The sequence below is a fragment of the Syngnathoides biaculeatus genome, chromosome 9 (assembly GCF_019802595.1).
Source record: "Syngnathoides biaculeatus isolate LvHL_M chromosome 9, ASM1980259v1, whole genome shotgun sequence".
Classification (NCBI taxonomy): Eukaryota; Metazoa; Chordata; class Actinopteri; order Syngnathiformes; family Syngnathidae; genus Syngnathoides; species Syngnathoides biaculeatus.
Window position 1 is genome coordinate 9,724,194 of NC_084648.1, and position 14,945 is coordinate 9,739,138.

General features: G+C 45.9%; 3 protein-coding genes across 6 annotated transcripts; all 3 read right to left on the minus strand.

Annotated features, from left to right (window-relative positions):
- Positions 1-8: 8 nt before the first annotated feature.
- On the minus strand, positions 9-8,175 carry zgc:66455 (uncharacterized protein LOC393502 homolog). 4 transcript variants are annotated; one of them, XM_061831225.1, is made up of 12 exons: positions 7,978-8,175; positions 7,657-7,687; positions 6,355-6,893; positions 5,471-5,807; positions 5,155-5,196; positions 4,972-5,066; positions 4,833-4,894; positions 4,041-4,195; positions 3,110-3,265; positions 2,277-2,536; positions 816-897; positions 9-40 (listed from the first exon to the last, which is right to left on the minus strand). In XM_061831225.1, exons 1-12 carry the CDS (start codon positions 8,053-8,055, stop codon positions 24-26), a joined length of 1,854 nt encoding a protein of 617 aa, XP_061687209.1. In that variant the 5' UTR covers positions 8,056-8,175; the 3' UTR covers positions 9-23. The 4 variants fall into 4 exon arrangements, with proteins under 4 accessions (XP_061687209.1, XP_061687210.1, XP_061687211.1 ...); XM_061831226.1 differs by lacking the exon at positions 9-40 and having other exon boundaries at positions 518-897; XM_061831227.1 differs by lacking the exon at positions 9-40 and having other exon boundaries at positions 894-1,030.
- A 268-nt stretch (positions 8,176-8,443) lies between these two features.
- Positions 8,444-10,354, minus strand: b3gnt2a (UDP-GlcNAc:betaGal beta-1,3-N-acetylglucosaminyltransferase 2a). Its single transcript, XM_061830986.1, has 2 exons — positions 9,923-10,354; positions 8,444-9,831 (listed from the first exon to the last, which is right to left on the minus strand). The coding sequence occupies exons 1-2, from the start codon at positions 10,316-10,318 to the stop codon at positions 8,911-8,913; spliced, it is 1,317 nt and encodes a 438-aa protein (XP_061686970.1). The 5' UTR covers positions 10,319-10,354; the 3' UTR covers positions 8,444-8,910.
- Positions 10,355-10,988: 634 nt separating this feature from the next.
- commd1 (copper metabolism (Murr1) domain containing 1) lies at positions 10,989-13,311 on the minus strand. The gene is made up of 3 exons (XM_061830988.1): positions 13,084-13,311; positions 12,279-12,569; positions 10,989-12,192 (listed from the first exon to the last, which is right to left on the minus strand). Exons 1-3 carry the CDS (start codon positions 13,261-13,263, stop codon positions 12,085-12,087), a joined length of 579 nt encoding a protein of 192 aa, XP_061686972.1. The 5' UTR covers positions 13,264-13,311; the 3' UTR covers positions 10,989-12,084.
- Positions 13,312-14,945: the final 1,634 nt, after the last annotated feature.

A 14,945-nucleotide genomic window follows, 5' to 3' on the forward strand; every position in this document is an offset into this window, starting at 1 on the left:
GCTCGTGTTGAAATACTGATCGGTCACTCAAAAGACAATTCTGAAAAGCCACAATAAACGCACGAAAGCTCATATGAAATGCATTCCATAAGATATTACATTGGGTATATCACATGATTAGCAGGAGGTCAAATGAGTGTCTTAATTAGCTGCATTATTATATATTTTTTTTAAAGAGGCCTAAAATACCCATCAATCAAGCCTCCCACTCCAAACAAGCTTGTTAACTTTAAATACATTCACTTCCAACTCATTTTCTCAGCTTGTTACACTTCTTTAGTGTGGCAGTATTCTGCTCGTGTTTGATCGTGCGATTGATGAGCACGCAAACAATGAAAGGTCACGAAGGTTACGCAAATGGCCCGGACGCCTCGTTAAGCTCAAGACGGCGACAAAGACGGCGTCGAGAACGGGAGACTTGAGACAAAAAGAGGCCACTTGACTTCCCGGGTTGATTTTGCGCTTCACTCGACGATGAGACGCTTCCCCCGTCGTTAGTCACACAAGCAGGGAAAGCGTGTTTCGACTCTCTTTATTCTACAGCCTTGTCCCCCTCCCCCAATGCAATTTTACGCTGTCCCAGTCTAGTATACTGTACATACTTCCATTTCCTTGCAAAATACAATTTTGTTTTTAAATCCAAATAACTAAAAGGAAAATAATTGTTGCATTTGAGTTATCTGCTGACCCACAACACGAATGTTGCAGTTTTTTTATTGTGATTATGTCACAGAAAAATTCTCAAAAGAAAAAAAATACCTCCTCCCCACCACTCAAAAAAAAAAAAAGTAAAAAAAAAAATCACTTCTTTCCACCTTCCTCTGCGTCCGTGTAGACGTCGGACGGCGTCAGCGGGCTGAAGCGAAGCAGCGGAAGATCCACAGCTGCGAGTCGCTCCTTACATGCGTAGCGAGAGGAAAAAGCTTTCATCCACGAGGGAAATTCAGCATTCCAGTTGGATCCACAATGGAAAAACAAGGCAAAGTCGCCGGTGTGACGGTCTGAGCGCTCCCCCGTGCTGAAAAATCTCCTTGAGATGAAAGAGACACGTTACTAACAGGGGAACTCTGGGTATGTAGCAGGCGCTCACTGGGAACTCTCCCGGTCTCATAGAGGGAGCTAACATACGTTATATCCTAACCTTAAAGCAAAAGTTTTTTAAAAAGATATACACACATACTGTATGTACGCTCACTGTGGTCGCCTTTCAGAGATGTCCATAGCGAACATGAACACTCGGCGAAAAGTTGTCGAATGGCACATGTTAAAACATGGATGGGGGTGTTTCAGAATGGCCGGAGGTTTACAAAATATATGCGCAAGCGCGTTAATCACAAGGAGACGTTTCAGCAACGGGAACCCTCAGAACGTCACAACCGGTCTAATGACGAGTACACAAATACCTTGACTACCAGGTGTCCTTACAATTCTTTTTTTTTTTTTGGTGACGTTTTGGTCCATCCGTCTATTTTCAAAACCGCTTATCCTGGTGAGGGTCGTAGGGCGCTACAGCCTAACCCAGCTGACTTCGGGCGGAAGGCACACTACACCCTGAACTGGTCGCCAGTCAGTCGCGGGGCACAAAAACACGGATGACCGTTCGCACTCATTCCCAGAGTGGGAACTGAATTTGAAAGATAACATTTTGCTAGTTATGTCTGTCAATTTCAGTTTTTAACTTGGGAATAATTTTAGGGGTTATTCTGCTTATTTCAGTCATTGTTGTGTAAAAAGAAAGTATCAGCGGAGTCCTTCATGACATTTAGTTTTATTGGCTATAAAGAGTATGTTAAAATGGCCACAGATGAATTTTTTTTTTTGGAGACTGATAAATAATCTCTATCCAGACATGAAAAAACAAACTATACATAAATCCCGTGTTTCATGTACACAGCTCATGTGACACATCCATTTTGAATTTCCTGTTAATCATTCCAGTTTTACCTCAAAAGTCATTTATAACAGATTTTAATGACTCCATGAATACATTTATACTGTGTAATAACACCACATAACATTTTCTCTTCATCTCAATTCATAGGCACAGATTTTTTTTTTTATAACTGAATAGTCAATCTCATTTCTGTCATGTCAATAATACTATTCTGATCGTTTCAAAATAAAAGTGCCACTCCAAAAATGTGTGACAGCTTCCTTTACAGTTTCACACTATTACCATACTGCTTTAGAGTACTTAATTACATTTCTTACCAAAAAAAAAAAAAAAAAAAAAAAATAGGATGGAAGTTTACGGTTCCATTTGTTTATGTATATACCTTCTGGAGGGTCCAAGCATCCCGCGGCCCCCTGGCGGGCAGCGGAGGCGGCGGCAGGTCCGAGTCGGCGGGGCTGGCGTAGGCGTCGGCGTAGCCCCGATCGGCTCGGGATGAGTCCCGGCCGGGGAGAAAGAAGCCCCCCCGGCGGTGGCGGCGATAGAGGGCACACGCCGCCGCCAGCGACGTCAGGAGGAGCGAGCTGAGCAGGAAGAACAGCACGTACACGGCTTTGGTCTCGGCAGACGGGCCCGCGGTGCAACCTGCCAGAAAACCAAACGACGATGGAGAGGTTGGAGTAACCAGCTGACGTGAAAGGAGAAGGACGGCGATGAGAGGGCAGTACATCGGACAGAATTGTAGGGGGCAAGGCCAGTCGGGGTTAGTTGAACAATTCTTGTGCAGAACAAGAATAGTCAAAAGACATGACTAGTATTAGTGTCACCGTGATGCAGCGGGAATGCGTTGGCCTCACAGTTCTGATGACCAGGGTTCAAATCCTGGCCCCACCTGTGTGGAGTTTGCATGTTCTCTCCATGTCCGTGTGGGTTTTATCCGGGCACTCTGGTTTCCAGCACACCCCAAAAACATACATTAATTGGACACTCTAAATTGCTCATAGGTGTTATTGTGAATGTCGTCTGTTTCCATGTGCGTGCGATTAGATCCACAAAATTTTGTGAACACAACTTCATATTTTCTGGCCACAAATTTTTTTTCCCCCACCCATGTGAGGCCAAAGAATCTGATGTGGCATAACTATCAGAAAGCTGAAAATGGAGGACGGGGGGGGGGCAAGGAGATGGGATGTACGAGATCACGGTTGTCATGGTGACCTGCGGGCTTGTGGTCCACACAGACGGTTCCTCTGGGTCCCGAGGGCGACTCGTCCCGAAAGCCGTCTTTGCAGCGGCACCAGTACGTCCCAAACTGGTCCAAACAGTCAGCATTGACGTCGCACAGAGCCAACTGGGTTCCGCATTCATTGACATCTGGGGTTTAGGGAGGGGGAGAGGAAGAAGAAGGGGAAGGAAAAAAAAAAAAGTTAACAACCAAGTCCAAAAGCTACAAGAACAGAGTTTTCCCATTTCACACTGAGATTTTGGCATCAATACTTGTTTCTAGGCAGAGGTGGGACCGGTACGTACATACATACACACACACACACGAGGATTTTTCCATAAACTATACCCTTTTGACAAATAAATTACACCTATCTGTCACTTCTCAACACTAAAACAACTTCTGATTTTTTTCTTTTTTAAAATCCCTCTAACATGTTTTACACATCTCCGACCTGCCCTTAAACACATCACTGGCACTAACTACATGACAATGGTGTCGGGGGCGGAGCCACCGAGCTGACGTAACCTTTACCGAGGACGTCATGTAATTAATTGGTAATATATCAACATTAAGGGCTCATGCAGATAGTGAATTGAGTCAGTCGGGGCAAAGTTGTGGTTTAAAAAAAAAAAAAAAAAAAAAAAAAAAAAAACATTCAAATATAATCATTTTCTGTCCTCCCCTCATAAGACTTCATAAGATGACCTGTAATGGCATTTCATCCAATTTGCACACTACACAAACAGAAAAATTAAAATCTTTCCACAAGAAATCATTGTACAATGTTAAAAATGAGAAAACAATAACACTTGTCAAGTCAAAGGGATTCTTGGGTAAACAAAACAAAACCAGAGTCCTAAAACTGGCTACTCGAGTCAAGTCACGTGACCCGAGTCGGCCATCTTTGTCGGTTGGCGTTACCTCCAACGGAGACCGAAGCGACGACGCCGTGGTGCGGGTCCCCGGCTCGGGCAACGGCGCCACCGACCAGCTTTAGCAGGTCCCGGTGCACGGCCGAGGACAGGTGAGCATGCCCCGTGTTGAGCCACATTATGTACAGCAAGCCCCCACGAAGCCTGGAAATCATGCCACATCATCATCATCACCATGGCAACCACACATTTTCTATGTACGCTGGAACCCCGACAAACTATTCTATTTAGGAAATTTCCAGATCGGACATTACCGCAGTTTCATTTGTGATGCGTATATCAATAGCACATGAAATGCAATTTTTTTTTTTTTTTTTGGGGGTGGGGGGGGTGTTGGTTCACCTTGACCACACACAGGGCATTTTACTACATTAATCAAGTATTTGAGTGATTGATGGCCAGCCAAAGGTTTGCAATTGCTATAAGACGCCACAAGATGGGAGCATTGGAATATTTGTCTCAATGTAGTTCATCCGAATTAAAATTGTTTCCCCTCCAACCAATACACCCACCCTAGTGAGGATAAGCGGGATAGAAAATGGAGGGATGACAAGATGCTACCAGATACTTCTAAAAACTGCTGTCCGGCAGAGGAAAGTTTCTATGCAAAAAAGGGAGATTTCCTGAATGCCACACAGCAAATATGGGTTCACCTGACCTTTTTTTCCCCAAAAAAAATCAGTAAAGCAACGTCTTGTAAATGTAAATGCCAGTCGAAGTAGCAGCGCGTGTACAACTGTGTCACCAGAATATGGCCGCACGACCCGAAAGTGTTGCATACCTTTTAACTCTTTTGAAGGTCAAGCTGAGTGGGATGTGAAGCCCGTTCAGATGTTGGAGGACCTGAAAAAGAGGGTGCCATATTTGACATTTTCTAACACTTCAAACAAATAAAGAAATAATAACAAATATGGACAAACCAGAGCCTTGACAGACTTCATTAGCAATTCATCCAAATGGTCCCGGTTCTGGTCCTGGCTGAGCTGGACTTCCACGGACACTTCGAACAGCTGATCTGTTCACAGATCAGGACAGGACGATAAGACTGAGGACACGCCTGAAGCTGAGGACTCGGCAGCGGTCCCGACCCGACACGCACTCACCGCCGGGCTCGTGTAGAACTTGAGAAGCATTCCAGACATTCACTGCAGGTGACATTTAGGCTTCATTATGCATGAAAGTAAATTAGAATATGGGCTGTTTCAATTGGGAAACTTCAAAGTACCCCGTAAAATTGAGTTCAAAGCTGGGTCACAGAATTAATCAAAGTTAAGTCAAGGTTCTACAGAATTAAAAAGCTGTGTAGATACTATAGCCTTTGAACCACTCAATTTGTTTTGGTTTTTTTTTTTTTTAAATTGATTGAGACACATTTGTACTTGTGGCCGTCTCAATGTTCATGTTTAGGTTTGTACTCACGCTTCACTCGGTGGTCCGAAAGCGGTTTCACAATGTTTGGGTGTGGAAGAGGCCCCGCCGGTGGTTCTTCAGATGATAACGAGGGTCTCCCCACGGCCTCCGCGTTTTGTTCTCCTGTTTCAAATGTTTGCCGTTCATCTTCTGGCCATTTTGGATCTGGGTCGGCGTCCCTCCGCTTGGCGTTCAAGGTGTGAAGGGAGCTGCCCGGGAGTCTGCTCAGAAGATCCTGCGACGGTCGCGCCGGGTCGGACGGGTCTGTGAGCATTCGGGGGGCGCCTCTTTCTGCCCGGAAGGTCCAGTGCGGGGACTCTGCCGGCGCCGTGGTCTCCAACCACGACTTCAGAGGTCATTTGAAGTGGGACAGCAGGTCATTGAAATCGAGACGAGAAAAAGGTCAAGAAAACGTCAAACGGGTCAAGAAGGAATCAAGACATGACTTAAACTGAATCAAAAAGTTTCATAAATCAGTAAGAAACCACATCCATAACCATGGGTAGGACAAGGTAAAACTCAGCTCCAGAACTATGTCTTGGACCAGGTTTAAAAAAAAAAAAAAAAAAAAAAAAAAAAAAAAAAAAAATCACCTGGAGATCCAAGTAAAATGAGAAAAAAAACAAAAAAAGGTGACCAATCAAAACTACCACAAGAGCAAAGTCAAGAACCAAGACACAGAACGGTAAAAAACTACATCCAAAATCTTGTCTAGGACTAGTCAGAACCAACTTCTAGAAAAATGTATCAAATCACTTGAAGACTATGTCCAGAATCATAGACCTCAGTTTAAAAAAAAAAAAAAAAATGTTCAAGAGCAAAATCAAAAACCACACAGAACGGAGTTAAGAACCTAGCAAATGTTGATTTAGGAGAGTTTGTTCGGATCTCACCGGAGCCAGCATATCTGGCCCCGCGGACCACTCAGCAGTGGACGCCGTGGGATGGCGATCGGAATCGGCCGCCATCATCACTCCTAGATTGTCCCAGATTTGACTGTTCCGGTTCCCTTTCTGCTCCGACACGACATCCGGCGGGAGATGGGCCGCGGGAGGTCCGAAAATGCGGTAGCGTGCGTAGAACCCTCGATACTGCTGAACGGGCCACCCACCAATCAGCAGAACCACGTGCACTGTGTCGGACCGGGACGTGTACGTGGATTCGTGCCAGCAACCCCGCAAGACCCGGTGACCGGCGGAGGGTCCGGGGGGTTCATCCACGTGTATCTGGTCCCGCTTCAGGTGGCAGTCCTCGTCAGGGGTCAGGTCCTGCAGGTGCAGGTGGATCCGGGTGCCGGCACGGGCCCGGATGGTCCAGTTGCACCACAGCGGCGGGTTGGCGCAAATGTAGTCAGGAGAGAAGAATTCGCCGGCGTCGCCGCCCAGACTCTGATGGCAGCTCCTCAGGGCGAAGAAAGCTCCGCCCCCTTCACCTGCAATCCCGCAGGAAGCGCGACACACTCGTCTGACAGAATGACAAACTTTATATCCAGATATTGTATACATTTGGATGGTTTCATGCAGCTGGTCCAGTGTAGGATACGGAACTACCACATTTAAATATATATTTTATAAAAAAAAAAAAAAAAATGTATTCGACTAATGCACCGGTGTCAAACTCAAGTCCCGGGGACCAGACCTGGTCCCGTCACGATCAGAAATGACAACCACGTGGTTTTATGTGGACCGCGAAGCCAAATCTAGTGTGTCAATTTCTATGATTCTTGTAAAACTCTGTACCAAAATTTCAAATTGTCATAGATGATAAATGATAAAGTTGAGCTATTACGAGCATTTTTGGGGGTTACAAAACATGAATAGTTGAAAAACACATTTGCCTTGATTTCTGATTCCAAAATTTGTTCATAAATTGAAGTAAATATGATGAGATGATTAAATATTGTTTTGTTCCAGTCAAAACGGTCCTCTGAGGGAAACCGGAACAACAAAAATGAGAAAAAGGAATTTGACACCACTGCTCTAATGGATGTCAACGCTAATTTGTATACTTATTCTCCATTGCCAATTTAAAACTATATCCCGTTTTAGGAAGAACAAAATAGGGATGGAAATGTAAAAGTTAAGAGAAATTTAAATCGCAGTCACAGACTCAAAATAAGTGACTATTAAAATAATGCCTGGTTTCCGAATAATAACACCAACGACCGTAATTAATTATTATTATGTTTAACTAACCTGAGAATTGTGTGGCTTTGTCTTCCTCCGGCTGCAAACGAAAAATTAAAAGACGCACATTTACACAAAGACGGGGAAAGCACACCCGTCAACAAACAAACAAAACTGGTGCACGTGCACACAAGTGATGAAAAAAAGTTACATGAACCAAGACAAAAACATGAAAAAAAAAATGACAAAACCGACCACACACACAATGACCCACTCACACCGCTATTATGTCGCAGCAAACACAAGCTAGCAAAAAAAAAAAAATAAATAAAACCCCGACATCCTCACCCCCCCACACCCGCTTTGAGTGGCAGGCACGTGCTGGCTTACTTGCGCCCTGCAGCAAGTCCACAGAAGTCCGAGCACGAACGTGCGACTTTTCAGCGTCGCTGCTTTGAAAGCGAACATTTTTTTTTTCCGAGTATACTTTTGTGCGTCTTTCTCAACTTGTCTGAAGGGTCGAGACGGACGTGACGTCAGGCGTTCAGCGGTCGCTTGTTTGCCGCGCGCACCGGCGCGCACCTGAGGCTCATCGGCGAGCTAATTGGGTGTCATATTAGCGAGTGTCGCCAGGTGGAGCCAGACTGAACAAAATAGCCATCAAGATACAAGACGTTACGTTACGTTATTACTGGATGTGGTTACAAATACCAGCAGTTTTATTACTTTACTTATTTTCCCAAAATGACCACTTTTGATATTTCTCTTTAATCATGAATGAATTCATTATCAGGACCCTTGGATATTTTCTCAAAAAAGAGGATTAAAACCAAAGATAATTTTGAATTATTTTTTATCCCCAAATGACTACAAAGCCCCACCTTGTGGTGCGGTACTTCTAGTTTATTCAGATCAGATAAAAATAATATTAATAAAAAGCCTTTGCAATAACGAGTGCTACTCCACTAGGTTCTTGTACATTAGTTCAGACTCCTAATGCTAAGTTCATCTTGAACATTGAACAGTTGCATTTTTTATAGATCATTTATATGGATGGTCACAGTAATTTAGTCTAAACTGTGCATATTTTCCATTAATATGGTACCATATTTTCCACATGCTGTACACACACATACAATATCTCTCTCTACATCAATACTTGTCATTACTATGACAATTACATGAAATCAATATTGAAGTCTGACATCACAAAAACAATTGCGCTTTTTTTTTTCCTTATATGACAATCAATATAGAATGTCTTTGTTAGCATGACAACATGAATTTCGATAATTTTGCTTTGGAAGTGCTCAGCGATTGTAGCTAATTATCAGTAAGTGTTCGCTGTTGCGCATTTTCTTGGCAGTGCCGCCATGCGGCGGCGCTCCACATGCCGAGCATCTCTTGCGGCGTGCGACCGCTCACCACCATCGGCCTCCTGTGCACGCACGCAACCTCGTCGGGCTCGTTGTCGTCGTGTCGGACGTGGAGCGTGGAGAAACCCGGGTGCTTCTGTGGCACCAGACCCAACTCGCGGAGGCACAGGCCCACGTAGACCTCGTGGACCGGGAACAGAAGGACGCGTCGCGAGACGTTGTGGAGACGTAACGCGACCTCGCCAGAGAGCAGAAAATCCCCGGACGCAGCGAAGGGGGGATACGCGCCTACGAAAATGCTCGGTGGAACGAAGTCCAGAAGGGCCCGGTCTGTGCGTGGCCGTCCATTGTTGATGACATCACCGATGAACAGGAAGTTCCTGCTGGTACGGGGTAGTGTCTCCAGGAACTCCAACACTTGGAAGGTGTTGACGAAACTGTCGTCACGGGCCTCCAGGACAAAGCGGGTCCACGGACAATTCCGATGGAACCACTCCAGGAAGAGCGCCTCCTTCAGGCTTGTGTTGAGGGGCGTGTCCCGGAACTCCCATTGGAGCAGGTCCCCGTGAAGCTCCGCCTCCTTGCCCAACATACCACGTAGGTCCGGGTAGTGGTCCTCGGGCGGCATCTGTCCCAGCAGAAAGACGGTGGCCACCGCGCGATCGGCCAGGGCGCCGGCGCGGCCCCACGTCTGGCGGATGGCCTGCCGCCGCCCGAAATGCGGCACCAGAGACTTGACGGCAAGCAGCAGGAAAAGATCCCGCGGTCGTCTTTCTGGACCCGGAGCCAGAAGCACGCTGGACTTCCTGCAGTGGATGTGAAGCAGGAAGTCCTGGAGGCGGCGGGGCAATACATTGTAGTCCCAAACCTGCAGTTATAGTTTTAAAAACAGAAATCTTAACATAATCAATATGCAACACTTCCACTTTGCTATCATCTCTCACAGACACAAAAATCACCTGCGTGACAACTCTGCGGTCCGTTTCACACGACTCCTGAGGCCCGCTCAAGTTCAGCCGCCGCTGCTCCGTGTTCCAGAAGGACGGTCCCGACCAGCTCCCGGACCGGACCGCAACCAGGTTGAGGAGCCCGCTTTGATCCTGGCGAAGTTTCCAGCTAAGAGCCACAAGGACGCAACAGACCAAGACGTTGAGCAGCAGCAGGGCGCCGAGCAAACACCACGTCCTTCGCACCAAAGCCGCCGCGTTGACACCCAGCTGCAACTGAAACGCATGATGCCTCGAGGTCCGCGCTCGAGTCTGGAGAGGAACTCCGGGAGGACCTCCTGCTGCTTCACCGACTCCGGGAAACAGGGCAACGTTTGGGAACATGGCAAAGTCGACTCGCATCCGCATCGTCAACGCAGACAATGGGTGGCTTTCTCCCGCTATTTCCTGCGCTGGGGCCGACAGGAGTCACACGCTCCCAATTAAGATGCGTGCACATGTGACGCCAAACACATGCTAACGGTTAGCTCAAAACGACAAAAGCGGCGGTCGAGCGATTAGCACATCGGTCTCGAACAGGCAAGAGGTTCGGTGCTCAATTCTCGGTCGGCGTCCTGGGGTTTGCATTTTGTCTCTCTATGCTTCTGCGGGTTCTTTGAAAAACATCACCAAAAATCAGTTTAGATCACAGGTGTCAAACTCAAGGCCTGGGGGGCCAGATCCGGCTCGCTACATGACTTTATGTGGCCCGCGAAGGCAAATGACATGTGTCAACTTTCACGAATGTTGCTAAAATCTGTATTAACATTTAAAGTTATGGAGATCATAAATGAAAATATTGAGTTATTGGAAGGTTGTTACCAATCATGAACAATAATTGAAAAACAGATTACCTTTGATTTCTGATTCCAAAACCACATCGTAAATACAATGGGGTGATTAAACAATTTTATGGTTTCACAGTAACAACAGCCCTTTGAGGGAGACCTTAACTACAATCTGGCCCACAACAAAAATTAGTTTAACGCCCCTTTTTTTTAGACCCCGCCTCACTTCTAGAAGCATGGGCGACCACTCCAGAAGGACACTACATATGGTGTGCCCATCAAAGACAACACAATGACTGGTAGCTCGGACATTTTTATTAAAGACACGGGACAACAATTGTGAATCTGATCGGCCTTACGGAAGAGCGCACAACTAGTCGCACGCTTGGTCCGGGACTTTGTCGTCAAGGTCCTCCATAAGTTTAAAAAAAAAAAAAAAAAAAAAAAAAGCATATAAACGCCAACAAAGATCCAGAGTGTCCCACGGGATGTGGCAGCTATGTTTTCCTATGCAGAAGCCATGTTGGATATGGACAGAAAACATAGATGTCAACGAGGGATGGGAAAGTACCGATACCAAGTATCGTACCGGGTACTCATACAGACAGCAGATACCAGCAACTGATACTTAAAGGTCAAGTGTCATCCCTGTAAGCATTCTAAAATATTGAAATGGAAAATACATTACATTATTCACTTCCATGTCTATATGAAAAAATAAATATGAGCGGAGAGTGAATCATCCATACGCAAAGTTGCGGAAGTCCCATTCGACATCAAACTTATGAAGGGTAAATCCATCCTCGCAAGTGTTCGAGCAATGTCCAGCAATGCAACGAGTCGGCATTTGGCAAACACGAAGGAACAACGAGCTACCTTCCCGGAGGTAAAACTCATAGAAACAAACGAGTCCGCTGGAGGGTGCTCCTGCCCCGTACGTCACTTCTTGCTTCTTGTCGAAAACAAATCCCTCGAGGATTTTCATGACGGGAGTTACAAACAGCCATACACGTCAAAATGATGTTTTGTGGTGAAAAAACGGATGGGTCCATACCGGCTTCTGTTTTTTCATTTTCAATAACATCCTAAAAATCATCCATTTCATGACACTTGACCTTTAAGGCAAAACAATCTGACGTTGAGTACATCCTCGTTGCCAGTAGTTGGCGCTACAATGCGGCAGTTTGACACAGGGGCAAATCATCAGAAAAGAAAAGTCTTTGTCCACAATCGGTCATGTTTGTCGAAAACTTGTTGGTGCCAAACATCCCAAAGTGAAGAAAAAAATATTGACAAAGGGAATAGTTGAGCTGGGGGTCATTTCTCTGACCTTCTGTCTCCCCGGCGTCAAGCGTGCGGAACGACAGCTTCAATGGCGGCCTGGATGTCAGCCATCTTTTTCAGCATGTGCTGTATGCTGTGGTCGTCCAGCTCCACACACAGCAAGTCCGCCTCCTGGAAGACAAGATCAGCAACAAGCTGAAATCTCAACTGAACAAAACCGCTAAGTCATGGCACCACTGCCATCGCCAAACACTCACCCGGTCGCCGGCACCCAGCTCCAGCTCGAGCAGAGCGACGGGCACGGTGGGAGGCGGCCCCCCGCGACTGACCGCCGTCTGTAGGTCCACCCTCCACGACAGCCCCCTGAGGGTCGGCTCCCAACGGCTGTGCGCCAGGAGGCTTTCGCGGACGCGCCCGCGTTGGGCCTTCCAGAAGCGGGCCAGGGCGGCGGCCTGCTCCGGGGTGATGCCGCCGGCTCCGTGCTTGCGGGTCTGGGCTGTGAGGAAGGCCTCCAGTTGGGCGTGGTCCATGTCAGCCGTGGCCATGGACTGCGGGCACAAAACGGCCATCATGTCACTGGAGGTCATCTTAATTTTTCTGAATGTTTTCACTTGATATCAGATGACATAACCGACTACTAATAATGTCCCAGTGGCTCTTTAATGACGTCACTAATACAGTACTCAACGTCTTTGTCTTAATGAAATCTTTACTAATCATCCATCCTTGATGTCACACCAATCTTCAATGTTACTACTTACTCTGCATGACTACTGAATACACACATAACGCCAGCATTCCAATGAAAACGGCATGTCTTCAGTTACCTCAATACGCACGATAAATGTACACATCATAGCCGGTCCTATGACATTGTTTCTATTTTATGTCTGACCATTTGCATCACAGTACGCAATGTCCTTATTTTAACGACATTCTCAACACTCACGATGCCGTATTTGCTAATGTGACATTTATAGCCTGTTAAACTAACATGAAAACATCACTTAACAAACGTGTCGATTAAGACGTGAGAACGTTTTGTTGCGATATGATTCTAACCATAAGCAGCGCCTTCATTTTGTCGTACAGAGCCCTAAACTGTTGTTGTGTGGTCTCGGGGTAAAGTTGACCCTTCAACACGTCCTCCGTCACGTCGCCGTTGCGGTAAAAGATTTGCTGCGCGACGCCGTTGAGCAGCGCGCCCAACGAAGAACCTTCGCCTGCCTCCTCTTCTGCCATCTTGGCCACTTCGTTTTCCGCAACTGGGGTCACGTGATAGGGACGCCGACCTCACGCTCGCACTGCATTGTGGGAGCTGTAGTTTCCAAAGGAGTGCCTCTTTCTTGAAGGTTTTCGGCTGAAATTTTACACGTGATTCACTTAATAACATTACAGAAGTATAAAATTAGATTTTAAAAATCAAATTCAAAATATATATATGACGTAAATGTTCATATAGTACATTATTTTGGAACAAAACACAAAAATAAAGAAGAAAGATGATCCTTAATGGCTGAAAGCTTTAATGCAGACTATTTTTTGTACCATTTTCAAGCTTTTTATCTGTGCGTTAGCCTGCGTCTATTAGCTAGGCACTGAGCAAAACGGCATGACGGTGGCCAAACACAAATCCTTCATCCACCTCAACCCTCCCGTCCTCCTCATGCTCGTTCTCTCCCACCTCCTCTTTGCCCCCGACGTCTTGTCTTCTGTCCCGTTTGCCTCCACTCTTGCCCCCCTCGAGCTGACCCACTCCCAACTGGGGCCCCCGGTGCTCCTCGACCTACTCCAGGTCCTTGCATTCCTGCCCCACCTCGTTGTACTGGCCCTTGTCCTCCCTAAATTTGATTTTCAATACAAGTCTCGTATAAATGAATGAGACGTTCTGCGCTAGCATAACATTGCTACGTGTGAACGATTGACACACTTATTCTTTGTTGAGCGATATTTAGCGATGATCGGACTGCACAAACGTGTCGCTTTCTTGCTGGCTCGCGCCCATAAGCTTAACCAGACTGTGTTTGCACGAAGATATGCCCTAAATTTGATTTTTAATCCACGTCTCGTATAAATGAATGAGACGTTCTCCACTCGCATAACATTGCAACGTGTGAATGGTTGAATGAAATCAGAAGCATGGCGTCTGTCTCAGTTAACAATGTATTGTATTGTAATGTATTTGCCATTTTTTACGAATTGTTTGTCTTACGTCAGCGCACCTGGCGTGACGTCACTTCGGAAGGCGTGGTTAAGTGCCCTGTACGGAGGGGTTTATTGACATACCGCTCGATGTGTATGCTGTATCCAATCCTTTTTTTTTTCTTTTTTTTTTTTTTAGATGAGTGATTTTTCTTCACTTGGTCTTGCGCGTGATGATGATCTCATTAACCAGGGACATGCTCTGCCACTCACCTTCGACCTTTGAACCTGTGGGTGTGGAGAAGCAAGTTCATGTTTGTATATGAGCCTGAAAGTATAGTTTATAGACAACAACAACAAAAAAAAACAGCAGAGGTTTTGTCGGACATACTTGTTGAGAATTCCATCTACCAGCGTGGCCAATCGGTTCTGATCAATGGCTGCCGTCCTTGCTGTCGCCATGACGACCAACAGTGCCACCACCAGATGCCGACTCGCCATCGTCATCTCCGCGCACAATTGTACCTGTCAGAGTAGTTTTAATGAAGCATACTTTTAACTTTTATTTGAGTATTTATGGTAAGAAGAAACGGTACATTTACTCCTTTACAATAAATAAAATGTGCCCCACATGACTTTCTTTTGTTAATAATTGCGCAGGAAGTTAAACCTCAAGTCCAAGTCAATCACAGGTGTTTATTTTTGCCTCTCAAAAAGATATACAGAAATAAATCACGTGAGTTGTACAAATTATAGGTCACATTAATTGTAAAAAAAAAACA